Source organism: Trachinotus anak, unplaced genomic scaffold (genome assembly GCF_046630095.1).
Source record: "Trachinotus anak isolate AG129_WGS33_773 ecotype Australia unplaced genomic scaffold, CSIRO_AGI_Tana_v1 ptg000002l, whole genome shotgun sequence".
In the NCBI taxonomy this organism is placed as follows: Eukaryota; Metazoa; Chordata; class Actinopteri; order Carangiformes; family Carangidae; genus Trachinotus; species Trachinotus anak.
In genome coordinates this window covers 7,534,955-7,550,531 of record NW_027273853.1, presented here as the reverse complement: position 1 = coordinate 7,550,531, position 15,577 = coordinate 7,534,955, and the positions used below count along the sequence as shown (strand labels likewise).

The following is a 15,577-nucleotide window of genomic DNA, read 5'->3' as shown; positions in this document are numbered from 1 at the left end:
TCAACTCTAAAGAATGAGCTCATCAGTCTCAGCTCTATATCTGATGCATTTTTCTTTAAGGTTTATCGTCAGTGAATCCAAGAAAGACTTTCTATCTTTACTGAGTGAAAGATTACACCTATTTTCTACCCACCGAATTTGTGTGCTGTGTTACATCCACAGAAGATGTAATTGTCTATGTCAGATGATTCAGTGCAGTGTGAAGGTGTGGTCTGCAGTTCAGTTTGTTCAGAAACTGGAAAGCAAGAGAAAGAAAGGCATCTCCCAGAGAAGCTGAATGTTCAGATAAAAACACTGTGAATATCTTTAATGAACCAACATGAAAAACTTCACTGTGACTGAACTTAAAAGCACTTAGACACTTGGACCCATCTCTCTCTCTCTCTCTCTCTCTCTCAGAGGGACCTTATCGGGGGTTCAGGGAAGCCCCTGCTGCTGAAGTGTCAGGCCTGTTTGTGACTGTCCCATGTGTTGTCTGTGGTCAGAGGGAGGGTCGGGGACAGCTGGAGCATCACCTGTCACTGGATCACATGCGTTTATATGACACAGCAGTGGCGACACCCAACCCGAGCATTTACACACTACACAGAGTGGACAACTTAACAAAACACCCTTCCTAATATAATGCCCTTACAGTGGATGCTCATTTAGGGAACCTCCTGTAACATGGAGTAAAATCCTAACAAGTGAACCATATTTAATTAAATACAAAATAGCAGCATGTGTCAGCTCCAATGGCTGCTTTTCCTTTATGTGTAGTTTGTAGCTTAGAGGTTCAAAAGGCCACACAGTAGGTGTAAGAATTGCTTCAGCGTCTGCTGTAAGCATGTAATGTGGGAAAAGGGCAAATCATGACAACACACAGTAATGTATGTCAAACACAGGAAGAAAGTGTATTAGCAAAGAGGAACAGTGGCCTCTCCAGCACTGACAGTAGGACTCATATAACAGGATATTTGCATAACCGACAACTCAAACTGATGACCTGTTAACAGAGTCATCACAGCCGATAGATTCACCTAATTTCTTTGATTTTGTCACCCTTCCTGTATTTTGTTCCTTATCCTGTGTGCGCACACACACACACACACACTTACACAGAGAAAAAAATAATAAAAATAAAAACTAAAAAGTCAAAATCCACTCTCACCTGCTTTTGCTTTTTTCATTTGTATTCACACCATCTCTTTCACCCACATCCACAGGTGGAGACAAATGCAAGGAGGTGTACTCCTGCAACACACAAACTCGCAACCACCAGTGACACACTCATACACATACATATGCACTTGCACAACCCCCCCTCCCACCCATATTTATGCCATGGGAGCACACACATACACTTTAGTCAGTGGCAATAAACAAGTGTTGTGTGTATTTGCAACACGCCTGTCTAATTATGTGTGTTCTTGTCTCTTGGTGAGTCTCCTGGGCCAACTCCTTTCACACACACACACACACACACACACACACACACAGCAGGAGGAATTCCTGATCCATTTTAAGCCCCAACGAGAATGTTGATAAGTCTGTAGATTACTGCCCAACATGTTTATGATAGCCTATTATTCTCTAAGCTTCATCCGGGCCCAGCGCGTGCTTCGTCTACTTAGCACAACTATTTAGGTCATGGTACAATCTCAGAGGAAAGCGCTGTGGATGGTGAAATATCAGTGAACCTCAGAAGAAAAAGGTCGAAATGAAGTTGTTCTTGTTCCATTATACTGTATATTTCATTTACAGTTGATGGGGAAAAAGTCAGTCCTCTGAGCAGCCTGTGTACTTGCATAATACCTCACATATAACCTAAAGTTTACAGTCTTTAACTGCAGATTTACACGACTCTAAAACATAGATTATGTAGTAATGAGATCTGGAAACTTGACCCACCCTAAAAAGTCGACGACAGAGATGTTTGCTGGCAAAGAAAAAAAGCTAAACTTCATCAGTTTGTCTGGACTTTTGACAATGCTCGGTTGCGTATAACTTATGATCGTTGGCGTGCTGTGATGTGATTTCATTCTTCTCTGTGACGCGTTCTGATATTCCAGATTTATGTTTCCTATTATGGCTCATATTTCAACAACAATAATAGCTGCTAAATGTCCTGCTCTGCCATAAAAATGTCGGGGCCATCAGGCACACACACTAAAAGATGAGGAGAAAGAAGGGCCATACCCTTAAGCCTGTGAAAATGCCACTGATGTTAACTATCTGCCTGTGTCCTGCCAGAAATGCTGCAGTTGGGCCAGAGTTGTTTGCTATCAGTTAGTGGTAGAGACGGGAGTCTGCATCTGTCTGTTCTGCCTGGTGCGTGAGATGTTATGGCTCTTTGATGTGCTTTGCTGTTTAGGCTTTGATTTACGAAGCGCCATCTTTATCATTTTCCCTGGTTTCTTGAAGCCATTGGAGCCATCAGAGGATATTGGTTTGTGTGTGTGTGTGTGTGTGTGTGTGTGTGCGTGCGTGCGTGCGTGCGTGCGTGCTGACTAAGTATTTCTGGAGGGCTAACTAGATAAGTAGAGAGGTAAAACCAAGGCCAAGGCTGTGAAGATGTAGAAAATCCCTTTGAAGTTAAAAGGCTGTGAGCAGTCAGTCTCAGCACCTTCTTTTTTTGTGGTTGCGAGTGTGTACTGTACCCGAGTGTGTCTGGGTGTGTACATATGCAGATGTCCTCATTGTATTTGCATGTCACCAGGCAGTCTGTTGTCTGTTTACCTCCATCACTCAGATGGAGCCATTCATCTGTATGCACACCATGTTTAAGCCGGCTGCGCATTGTCAGAGATGTCTCTGTTGGGTGACACACCTGTGTTTATAGTCGGGAAGGCATGTAAACAAGAGCGGCCTGCGTGTGTGTCTGTCTGTGTGTGTGTGTGTGTGTGTGTGTGTGTGTGTGTGTGTGTGTGTCTGCCCACTCACGGATCATATAGCTCAACAGCTTTTGTAATGAGTGGCTTCAGCAGGTAGACAGCGACTGGCAGACTAACGTGTCATTATACCCCGCGGTGCTCTGTCATTGTGATGGCAACTGTATTAAAGAGGCAGATGGATGTGAAACAAAAGCGCGACCTCAGTGACATTCTTTGTTTTATAACGCAGGTCTGCACTGTACTTACGTTCAGCGTGTTTATGCTGGAGGCTCTCAGCTGACCCAACCTGTTTGTCTTTTGTCACCATGTTAAATCCAGGTTCATCAGATGGACCAGAAAATGGACTCAGTCCTGCAGATCCTGATGGAGCAGTTCCCGCCCAAGCCGGAGCTGACGTCCAAGCCCTCCATCCGCAGGGTGACCATCCAGAAGTGCATGGATGCCAGCATCGACGAGGGGCCCTGACGTTACAGAGAAGGTCGTTGTGGGTATGATGATGTCATCATCAAAGGACAACTAAGAGGGCAGGAGTATACATAGACAGCCCAGCCCCCTACATGGAGGCCCAAAAAATAATAAGGGGACTCAATCTTCCTAACCCCATTCCCTCTCTTCCTTTTTACGATCCCAAGTTTTCTCACAGACTTTTGACCCTGAGAAGAGAACAACTTTTAACAGTCCACTTGCCGCTGCTCTGGGGCAAAAGAACCAGCGAGTGTGAGATTCACAGTGTAGAAAGAAGGCTGACCAGTCTCTTCCTTCTGATGATTGTTGGGCCTGTTTGGGTCTTTTTTTGTCGTCTACTTGTAGCTTTCTCCTCTGCACAAGCATTGTGGGCCCTCAGTCTTCCCCTGCAGCACATAGTCATTCAAGCAGCGACACGCCGCATGAATTTATTTCACTACATTAACCTCATAATCACACTACTCAGATGATGTTAATTTATGTGTGGCCTGTCACTGAGCTGCATTCCTCTACTCCAAATATTATTCCAAAGCTAACTAACCCAGTAATGAAGTCGTAATGCAATCAAAGCACTCAAGTTCCCCAAAGACACAGAGAAAAACTGAGAGTCCAGCCATGGCAGAGGCATTCCTCAAATCCTTCTGATTATCTTGGCACCATCCACACCCAGTACACAACAGAGTTATTTCCATAGCCACATATCCATCTAGCCTAACTGTACTTAGACTGTGGCGGGTGTTTGTTAGTAGTGATCAAATAACACGAGGAGGGAAAGGCAGATTATCTGTTGACTTTGCGCAGTGCTAGAGACCGGAAGGCTGGAGTAAAAGAAATGGAGCTAAAGAAATGTGTCTGGGGCGGGTTGGGCGGCTAACGTGGTGCTGATTTACAGCTACACCAGGGCTAATAAAAATAGCCAAACTGCCGAGAGAGGGCCCGGCACTGTGTTACAGGAATACAGTCAGAAGTTATGGCACGGTCTCTGTTTGCTCTCACTGGGAGATTTCATATGTATATCGATCTCACACTCCTTTAAGCAGGGCCACTACTCACACCACCATTAGAACCCTGCTTAATATCCTCCACTAGCCTCTTCAGGGGGGCTCACACTGCTGTGTGCAATTTGAAATAAATTTGCCCCATTAAAGCTCTGATTATTTTTTCTCTCCTGAGCTAATTAAGTGCTGAATTCCTGGTACGGGGAGATTACTCACTGTGAGCGTCTAATGAAAAGAAACACTGGGAAATGTGCAGAATTTAAACAGTGAGCTTTGAGGAGCAGGCACACTAATTCTGTGTGAAAGGTTAGGAAATATCAGGCTACCACTGAGAGCCCACGTTTGAAATGAGGAGACAATGCTCTCACTTTGTTCCCATGCTCATTGTATTTATCTGACAGGAGACTGAGGCAGTGTAGGAAGTAGAAAATAGAAAATAACTCAACTATGTAGCTACTGTATGAAAGGCCTCCCATAATTATAGCATGCACATTCCTCAAAAGATGGATGCACACACAAAAGAGGGGTGAACAAGAGAAGTGGAAAGAGAAGAAGAGGCTTTCTCTCTGCACTAACATATATTTTCATATTTTTGCAGTGGTTAAAAATGAGCTCTTATTTATCTTCTATGAAATAAAAGTGGTTGTATTTTAAAAGCACTCATACATATCTGCCTGTCTCTTCCTGTACAGTTTTGTAAGAGATGTAAATAGAAACATGGCCTTATTGTACTGTATTTATTATCACGTGGAAAGATCAACCTGGAACACGTCTGCTTGTTGGAGTGATGAGAAGCACAGAGACTGAGGGGCTGCTCCTGTTGTACAGATGGATGGAAATGATTGTAAATGATATTCACACACACCCTCTGCACTGTAGCTCTGCTGTAAATAATAAAAACTCCATTTCATTACGCTCTGGCCTGCTCTCTTGGCTTGGGAAGAATTTGATTACCAGTTCATCTATTCCATAATTTGCTTTCATTGGAGGGTGAAACCTGTCTTATAGTTTTTTTTTTTGTTGTTGTCTTTTTTTTCCTGAGCTGTTTGTTCAAATCCTGAGCTGAGCTGGGTCAAGGTAAGCCAATGGGCCGGAGTTTCCATCCAAATAAAATCTCCTCAGCTCCTCATTTCACTAGAATTCCACTCACACAGCAATCACCACGAAGGGAGAAGAGAAAGAAGAAATAACACGTTCACCGCGCCTACTTTGAACTTCAATATTCCATAACCCATTGAGCGAGGCATGCGGAGGAAAAAGAGAATACGTCTCATATTACCGCTCAATTATATTTGCCTTCAAAGGCCAAAAAATACTGGGGATGTCCCAAGATCAGCACGGTCCAGTGCTGAGAGAGAGAGGGAGAGATAGGGGGGAGGAGGGAGAGAGGGTTGTCCCGGGAGAGGGGTGGACAAGCAGGGGAGAAAGAGAGAGAGAGAAGGAGGAGAGGCAGGAGGAGGACAGCAGGAGCACAAGTGAGCTGGGGAAGAGAGCAAAGAGGAGCGCGAAGCCATTTTCAATTAGCCAGAGAGACGACATGGGCCAGAGGGCCGCAGTGCTCCGCTGCCTTTTGTCCTCCTCTGGTTTCTATCACTGCTGGAGGATTTTGGCAGGCTCAGAGAGAGAGAGAGAGAGAGAGAGAGAGAGAAGAAGAGAGAGAAAGAGAGAGACCCCGTGGCTACCTCCGTCTGCAGAGGCCACTCTGTGTCGCCCTGTGCTCCTCTTTCATCTCAAGGCTAGACAGAGAGAAGAGAGAGAGAGAGATTCCCACTTCAAAAGACAGTTTGATCTCCGAAGTACACAGGAGCACAACCTAAAAGAGGATCTGAGAAAGCAGTTAAAAGGAGAATATAAGGGCCACACTGTCACAGCGGCTGGACAGTGAGATCTGGCAATCCCAGAGTCTGTGCGGAGGAGGAACTCATGCTAGGTCATGAAACGCTAGACTCTGTGAGGTTTGCTGATCGTCCGTGTCGTCTTTGATCCTGCCACCTTAGCCAGGCTCAGAATAGAACAGAACTTTATTATGCTGCTGAAAATAGGCCGGTGTGACACAGAGGCCACAAATCACACAAACTGTGGAACTTGTACACATTACACATAAAATGATACCAAAAAAAAACTCAGCTGGCAAAATTTGAGTTCTTGTTGAATTTTAAAAAAGAATCAAAGCGTTTCTCTGGAATCTGTTAAATACAAATAAAACTTGAGTTATAGCCTGAGTTTGTTTCCCCAACTCCTGAGACTCCTTATTCTCCTCTCCTCTGATGTCATGTGATCAGGCACTGGTTGGATTTATCATTGTTTTGGTTTGTAATGCAAAGAAAACACCTGCATACTGAGGCGCTGGCTGTCTAAATAACTTAGAGCTTCTCCGATCAATGACCCGATGAACCCGCAGGAATTTATCATTTGACTCTGCAGCCACCTCAACTCAGAGCCTTTACCTCTTTAATTTTGATTCACATCCCTCAACTTTTCTGTGTTGAGTCACTCTCGCTGCTCTAATGAGTATCGTTCTCAGAAGCATCAGGCAGCTGCGTCTGTACGCTCTGATGAAAGCCCTGCATGCAAAAGCTCCGATAATACGATGGAACACTAACCGAACAGCAGCAAGCAGCAGACAGACAAAGCTGGTGAGTAGCTGGTGAACATTGTGCAGCACTGAGCAGATAAAGAAACTGATACCGTATTTCCCTCAGGAGTTGGTGGCAGACAAAGCTACATGTAGAGTAACTGTCAGACAAACATAATTCCAAATGAACACTCAAATGAAACAAGGCTGTGTGTCTTTGTGATGAAGCCATTGTGGTGACAGTAAGTCAACATGTCAGGGGCCAAAAATTCAAAGAATACATGTTTAAAGGACCTCTGTGTGGATTATTTTATTTCATTACATCAACTTCCAAATTACTCTGACATCAGTATAAGTTTGAGTGTATTTGTAGCTATGTGCTGCCTGCAGGCTCGCAGCTGCCCACCCAACATTGTTAGCTGTCGATATTTGGTTGAATGTTGTGATGTCAGGTGACCAGAATAAGTTCCAACATCTTCCAAACATCTCATGCCAACGCCATCTTGACATGTAAAACACCAACATTGCAGTCACAAGCAAAATGCAACGTCTGCTTAACATCCCAATGTCAGTTAGCCAGCTTTGGGTTTTGACATGATTTTCATTTCAAACCAAAAGTTAACGTCACGTTGTCGTTAGAATCCAACGTCTTTCAGATTACATTGATGACCAGTGCCTGCTGGGACGCGCCCTGGGCAGATCAGATATAGAGTTATCACCTGTTACATATAATACAGGATTGTCCCTTATTTGAAAATAAAATGCTGAAAACAGGACGAAATTTTTTGCCCAAATCCCGTGCTGTGAACAATGTAATGTCAAGTAAAACCAAACTCTTTCATCCCTTATTTTGTCACACAGAGAGTGGCAAGCCTAATCAGAGCTACTCTGTCAAAAAAGCTAAGTGTAAATGTGTCCAAGTATCTGATTGCACAGTCCTCTGTCCTTGTGATAATGGAAGCTGAAGTTACACTTAAACTTTCACTTAAATTACACATTGTTCTCTGTCTCATTAAAGCAACAAGGGAAACTGTCTACTTCTCTAGTCAAATACAAGGCACACTGAACTGCTGTTACATTTATCTGATCCTTGATCAGTTCAGCTGCTGAGTGCGGGTGAGAGACCACGGATCTGAAAGGGTGAGGGAGTCGTGTTAGCTAGAGCCCATGAAAATGATAAAGCTTGTCGTGCTCATAGATTAGAAATACGATTCATTCAGGTTTATATGCTGGGTTATGCTGGATATCTGGTGACTCTAGCTAAACTGTTATTGTTGTGATTAAACTGCTAAAGTTCACAAGTTATTTTTTTCTGGAGTAGAGATTTGTGATCGAGTCAAGAGCTGTATATATGAAAATAATTGGAAATGAAAGTGTCTTAAATCTCATCTAGGTTTTATCTGGATAGATGAAATGACAATTATCCAGATAAATGAGGCCTCAGTGTCCCACACATAAATGCCACATGTAATAAAAAAAAAGAAAAACAGCCAAACAGGCTGAGCAGGGAGGCCGTGGCTGGTGAGCGGGTGGTAGTTGTCAGGCTGTGCGGCCGTGCCTGCCCACCGTGGGGGTGCTTTGGAGGCCACCTGTCTAGAGAGGCCCAGGCATGTAGAGGCCCAGCAGTGCTATATGAAAGCAGATATGAGTCAACAGGTGTGTGTGCATGTGCATGTGTGTGTATTTGTACTGAATCAACCAAGATTGTGACAAACAATGTCAGCAGCAGCTGATGCCAGGCACCCTGTCAGGAGCTGTCCCTAAATAGCTGAGGCCAGCAGTTGCCTGGAGGACAGTTGCTGTACCTCCTTGCCCTCCCCCCGCCTCTCTTTACCATAGAATATTCCCATTTTTGGTCCTACAGCACAAAATAGACTGTTCCACTTTATTCTGATTGGCTTAGTCTAACTCAAGGCCATCATAAAACACCCAATAAACACACACACCTGTGAGCCCAAGTATTAATGTGCTACCATAGCTCATACAGGAAGGGAAGGGAAGGGAAGGGAAGGGGAGTTGTTGAAAGAATAGTGTTCACTTTTTGTTAGAGAATTATTATTGGCTGATGAAAACACAATTTAGATCATAGTTTATGATTAAGGTGTTTGGTATGAAAGCAGCTTCACTGAGCAGCAAGAGTCAAGAGACACAGCTATTCATGCTGTGCCCAACAGCACCTCTTAGATGTCAAAGTCAGTGTTTAGCTGTTATATTACTTAAGTTTCTTGACTTGGTTCCCGTTGTGTTCTTGTGGGAAATGCAGCAGTGGTAAAGTTCCTTGTTTTAAATGGCCCCACCTTGGGCCATGTTTGCGGGGCCCTCTGCGTCCCCCTATCCCCAACTCAGAAAACTGTTTTTTTGTGCAGCCTTTCACAACAGCAACAGATACAGTATGCCCTTTGACCCCTTCTCTGTTTGGTCCGAGTGGGACGACATCACCCCATGGGATAATAAATCAACCAGAGGCCAGGAGGTTAGATTGACCCCCTGTGACCTTTGGCCTTACAAGATTTCCCTGAACCATATGTCTGTGGCTCACCATGCCCCACCCCTCCCCATGACCAGAGGAACGCTCGGCAGCCAAGAACAACAGCACAAACCGACCCCGTTCAGATCCAAAGATCCGTCTGAGCTGCTCAGTTTCACATCCTGGGTCCAGCCAGCCATAGAAACCCCACCCAGGGCTGGCTATGCTAAGTGTGACTGCTACTAATGTGTTGTTACGGCTGCTGCAGATTTGTGCAGAGGTTCAGGCACACTTTGAGGGGGTGGGGGGTGGGTGGGTTGAGGTATGGTACAGGGGGCAACGAAGGACTGGCTGGGGGGCTGCTTATATAGGTCATATTATTGGGGACTTTTCCCCCAGACGGGGAGAGAATTCCTGGCTTGAAACTGGAAGGACTTCAGTGGTGTGCTGGGGTTTGGCCAGCCGAGGCAGAATGTTAGGCATGGTAGACAGCTGCACGGAGCTACTGTAAGAGAGAGAGAGAAGCGGGGGGTGGGGGGGGCTGCTATTGTAAAACAACACAGAAGTGATATACTGTACAAGCTTTGAATGTGTTGCGTTATGTTTAGGTCATTTAAAGTATTTTGAATTAGGAAAGGGAAGTGAAAACAGAACATGAACAAAAGGCCTGGGGATTACTTGAAAAATCCGTCCTGTGCAATATGGTTTCACTATTACACACTTCTGATTACACACTGCACTAATTCTCAGAAGTCATGTGTGAAGAATGAGGTTTCGAGGATGATGAGATACAAAGACAAAGATTTCTATCCACCCATCACCCTCTGCCTAGCCTGTTATTTACAGCAGTATCTTTTCAATTGACCGAACCAGGGGAGTGGTGGGTTCAGTGTGTGCAAAGCAAATTAAGAATCTTTGGATTTTATGCCTGCCTCTTCTCGGTTAAATTTGCACAGCAAAGCAGCTCAAAATCCCCTAAACAGCAACACAGTAATCTGCAGTGAGTGAAAATTGAAAACAGACTGAAAAATTGAATATTGGGTAGCCAATGGACCACATCTATGGTTGTCCAAAAAGCAGGGGTAAGTTTCAAATGGTGAAGAGTCTGCTTTTCTCATCAAGCCCCGTGTTGGGGAACATGTTCACTCATTCTTATGGCAGGAATCTTTTCAACACCAGAACTGAGGACCGTGCAGAGCAGAAGCCCCACGAGCCTCCTGATGAGGGCAGCAGAAGCAGGACCCAGAGAAAAAAAAAAAAAACAGAAAGAAGTCTGGGTATATTCAAATGAAATGTGGGCCACTTTATTGCTCATGAAAAGTGGAAAGTTGATGCATTTCTGGTACCAATCCAAAACAACGCCGAAGACAATTTTCCATTCATTATAACCAGCAGTGTTCCCTTGTCATTGGTTTATACATCAGGACAGGCCCGCTCAAGGATGGGATGTAATTTGATGTATACTGTGGTTGGTGTTGTAAGATGTATTTTGACTGACTGGAATTATTGCCACATATACTTCTGCAAATGTTACAGAAAGTTGCATCATATTGAAATGTTTTGTATCAAGTCAAATTCACATCACAACCTAACACGCCCATACTGTCTTCATCATCTGTGTAGAAAAGCTCTTCTGCTAATTTACTGTGTATTATACATGAGAGTATTTTACACAACTGTCTTGTGAAATTATTTCGGAGTAAATCTGAACATACATATACAACATTAGTTAAAATTAATATGTGCAGATATGCATTTGTAAGTATGTTGAGGACTTAAACAAAACAGTCCAACACACTCACACACAGTCTGATTTTCACTGAAGCACTGTCCCCACCACACACACACACACACACACACACACACACACACACAATCCCACCTGTCGGTGAAATAATTTATCCAGTCACTTCTTCCACACTTACTGCTCCTACAATTGTCTTTGGGAGTCTGACTCTGAAAAGACAAATTATTCAGGTGATGTATTTATTAATTTAATGAAATGGTTATCTGAATAATCATTCACAGCAAATGTTATAATTGATTTAATTAATTATCAAATTTGTCATGCAAATGAGACAGGCTTTTCTTATTTTCAAATCATTCTAAATTGACAACCTTTGTGTTTTGGCTATTTTCTGAATTAATTGATAAAAAGGAAAAAAAATCAACATCTTTATTTATAATAAAAATAATGATTAATGCTTATTGGTTTATTTTCAATGTATTTTAAATCTTTATTTAAATAGGCCATCTCATTGAGATCAGTCAGTGGTCACAAATTAAGAAAAACATCTACAATCAGCATTCAAAGTGTTTGAGTGTAATATTTAAAAATCTTCAAAACTCTCTGTAACTCATTCACTTTGTGAGAAACACAGTATTTAAAACCAGGTTTTCCAAGCTCTGTTTGAACATGCGGCACAGATAAAGTTAAAATATCCTGTGGCCTAACATTATGGTGACTGCATTAGATGTCATCAGAGAGCAGTGATAGTTTCAGGGAAGTTTTATAGATAAGTGATGCAGAGTGGGCACAGTTGATTATTTAATTATGGCTGGTAATGAGAGAGGACATCACAGTGAGGTTGACAGTGAGAGAGTCGTAGCCAAGAAAAAAAAAATCGGTCTATCTGCTCTGCACAGATGTTTCAGCTGGAGGCTCTGCCTCTGTTTCTCGGCCAACTGCATCTAAACGCATCCTTGAGCATTCCTGATGGGATTACTGGGCCAGGTACAATATCCACTGGTCAGAGGAGAGAGGGAGAGAGAGAGAGAGAGAATGAGTCAGAGTGCGCAAGCAGCACAGCCTGCCTGTTTTCACGTCTAGCGCTGCGTGCTTGAGCAGATTTGCCTTGATAAAAGATAAAGGCTCTTTGATAAGCTGCAGGTGCGCTGCCTTAATGAGAGTTACCCCCCCCCCCCCCCCCCCCCCCCCCTTCCCTGCGAAAACGCACCACAGACGCACATCTGCACATCTGTCATTCGATGCTCTGCAGCATCTCCTTAACCTCTCCTCCCCCCTCCTCCCTGCCTGTCACTCATCCCCAGGCTCTCTCTCTCTCTCTCCCTCTCTCTCTCTCTCTCTCTCACACACACACACACACACACACACACACTCCGCGCATCACAGACCGCGGTGTTTGAGGAACCAAAGCGACGTCAGTGTATTTTCTATTGAATGAAATAGTTTTCCTGTATTGATACAGCTTTCCTGGCTCACTGAATACGATTGAGCTGTCCAAAAAACCATCCAAACCCCACCCACCCGGGGCATTCCATGCAGGCTAAAACAAACGCTCAGAGAAATGGAAAAAAAAAAAAAAAAAAAAAAATACAGTAATTCAGATGCAACTTGGCCTGTGCACAGCCTGTTAGAAAGACAGAGGAAGAAAGACACACACACACACAGAGAGAGAGAGAGAGAGAGAGAGATGTTAGGTGTTTGTTTGTGGGCACTTCTTTCCCCTCATTCAGAGCCTGAGGTGCCAGGGGACTAGCTTGATGACGTGGGTTGTGGCCTGGGCAGGAAACATGGGGAGGAACTTGTGGCTTTATATTAAGTGCTGGGGCGGTTCGCAGGAAAAGATAACCTGTTTCTGTTGATATAGCAAGGAAGTGTGAATTCTTGGCACATGCGAGATGTCGCAGAGAGGAACAGGCCGTCGATGCCTCTGCAAGTCTGATTGACTGGCTTACTGGAATTTCCTCGAGTTCGCTGTGGTTTTTGTTTGGGTGGCTGTGATGGAGTGTTGGAGAGGTACAGGAATGCTTTCAGGGACATTCCTGCTGTAGCAGAAAAAGGTGTTTCTTATGCAAGGAGTGACATTGTTGCATTACAGTGACCACACAGTTTAGCCTGAAAAATGGCCTATTGAATAACTGACCCTGTTATCTTAGGTCATCTTTGTGGTGCTCACAAATAAACACAAATGCAGATGCACTTCAGATTGTGAAACAGTTGTGTAAAAGGATTGTTCAGCAGTTACTCAGTGCTGATGAGCCTCTTCAAGAGAAATATGATGGAATGATTTAGGTTATTTGAAAGTCAGATGCAAGATGTATTAAAGTTTCCATTTTCTAGGGTTGATCTAAATTTGTATAATTCATGAATAAACTTTTACAAACAGCATAGCATTTGGTAGTCACTGTGTAGTCCCTGTGTGTAATTATTACATCAGTGTGGTGAGATTATTCCTCCCATTGCCTGAAGAAATGAGAAAATGCCCATGTTGCACTTGAGTAATAACAGGTTTTTCACGCCACTCACATTGCTGTACATGTGCTCACTGTATGGTGGAGAAAATATAGTTTATTTAAAATGCCGTACCTATGGTACTGGATTGCCCTTTGCAGCCATGCAATCCTCTCAGTCTCACACACACACACACACACACACACCCTCCAGAATCAGCATTTATTGCTGGGATTATTACACTTTTAAAAATGCAAATTTATGTATAGTCATATATTGATAAAGCCTATACATTGTAAATAATTTCCCGTCTGACCTTTGTGCAATCCACTTGTTCCCACTTGCCCTGATCACAATATGCCTCAACTTAATTTTTATTGTCTCAAAAATTCTGAAAGCATTTTAATTGTAAAAACAATCAGTGTAATAGTGATGGGAAAAAATACTGCATTTAAAAGCAAAGTCACAAGTGAGTAGGTTCATGTTTTTTGATTACAAGAAATAATTTGCATATAGTTCTGCTTCTTATTCAAGGTAGATGACACTGTTTTACATCTGGTATTGCAGACTTGCTGAAACACACACTGCTTCCTCTACTGCCTCCATCCGATCAATCAGTCAACCAAGCAGACACCCAGGCAGCCATTCAGCCAGCTAGTCATCCAGCGAGCCACCTAGTCAAGCAGTCAGTCAGACACCCAAGTCAGTCAGTCAGTCAGTAAGTCAGTCAATCTGTCTGCTGTTTGAGCAGGGTGGAGGCTCGTAGACGGGCCCTTTGTCTGAGCAGAGAAGTCCCAGACACAACAGTGGCCAGTCCCGGCCCCTCACAATGGCCCTCCACACAAAGGCCCACACACTGGGACAATGGGCCGGGCTCGGAGTGGGGGTGGACGGCTGAGCTGAGGTTACCCACCTGCACACTTCAGAACCGGACCCCCCCCCCCCCCCCCCCCCCCCTTACTCACAAAGCCTCCACCTATCCAGCTTTAAAGAGCTGCTGCAGGTGTCTTCCTGTGTCAGTGGCACGAGGAGGAAGCAGGGTGATGCTGCGCAGTGAGAGCAATCATTTGGCTCTTAAGGCAGAGACTGAGACACATGCAGTACAGTTGCCTCAGGTCAAAGAGCAGCCAGCCACAGAGCAGGGCTGTGCTGCTGGCGGACATCACTCATATCACAAGAGTTTTTTTTTATGTGAAAATAAAGATTAAAAGAATATGACAAGTTCAATTAGAACAAAAACAGCTTTGTTATGAAGCAGGAAAGTGGCTACGAGGTTTTTCTATTATTGGTAACCTTTTATTTTCATTATGATTTTTACTAACAGGATCTCATCACTAAATAGAAGAATAAAACCAATAATTATATAGATTTACTTAAAATATAATATTATAAATTCACTGAAATATATATTTTTTAAAATCTTGAATTCCCAATTACAGATTTAAATGAGATGTACAAAAATACACTTCCTAAGTTGAATGTAATTTCACCACCAAGCACAGAACAATTTAAAAAAATATTCTTTTTTCAATTAATTACTAAAAATAAATGTAAAAACCCTGTAAGTGACAGGAACAAATTGAAGATGACAATAGAATTTAAAACACACCACACAAGACACATGGAAGCAAACACACTCACTTGCTTACACACACACACACACACACACACACTCATAGAAATACAGATACAACTGAGGCCAGTAAAATAGTAAAAAACATAACTGAAGTTGCAGTATTTTACCTTTCAGTTGAGGATCGTATTCTGAGCTCAAAGCACTTACATTTTTTCCATGAAAGCCATTCCCATGATAAGTTACTGAATGTTACTGGCTGCAACAAGTGGTCTGCTTTCCCCATCCTCCTTTTCATTGGAGGACCAAAGTGTCAATCATCAGCCCGCTCAGAATGCTGGTGGATTCATATTGGGAGTGTCACTTCATTGTGCCAGGATGCAGAAATCCTCTCTGCACTACAACAGTGTGTTTTTCACATTAATAGTGAT

General features: G+C 43.4%; 1 protein-coding gene across 3 annotated transcripts in view; it reads left to right on the top strand.

Moving 5' to 3' along the window:
* Nucleotides 1–6,558, top strand: part of kcnq1.2 (potassium voltage-gated channel, KQT-like subfamily, member 1.2) — a 171,246-nt gene extending 164,688 nt beyond the window's left edge. For 2 of the 3 annotated variants that reach the window (XM_071493340.1, XM_071493350.1), the window contains one exon: nucleotides 3,192–6,558. In XM_071493340.1, coding sequence (XP_071349441.1) covers nucleotides 3,192–3,338 — 147 coding nt within the window. In that variant the 3' untranslated portion in view covers nucleotides 3,339–6,558. The remainder of the gene's footprint in view (nucleotides 1–3,191) is intronic. The other variant, XM_071493359.1, reaches the window with a different exon arrangement.
* Nucleotides 6,559–15,577: the final 9,019 nt, after the last annotated feature.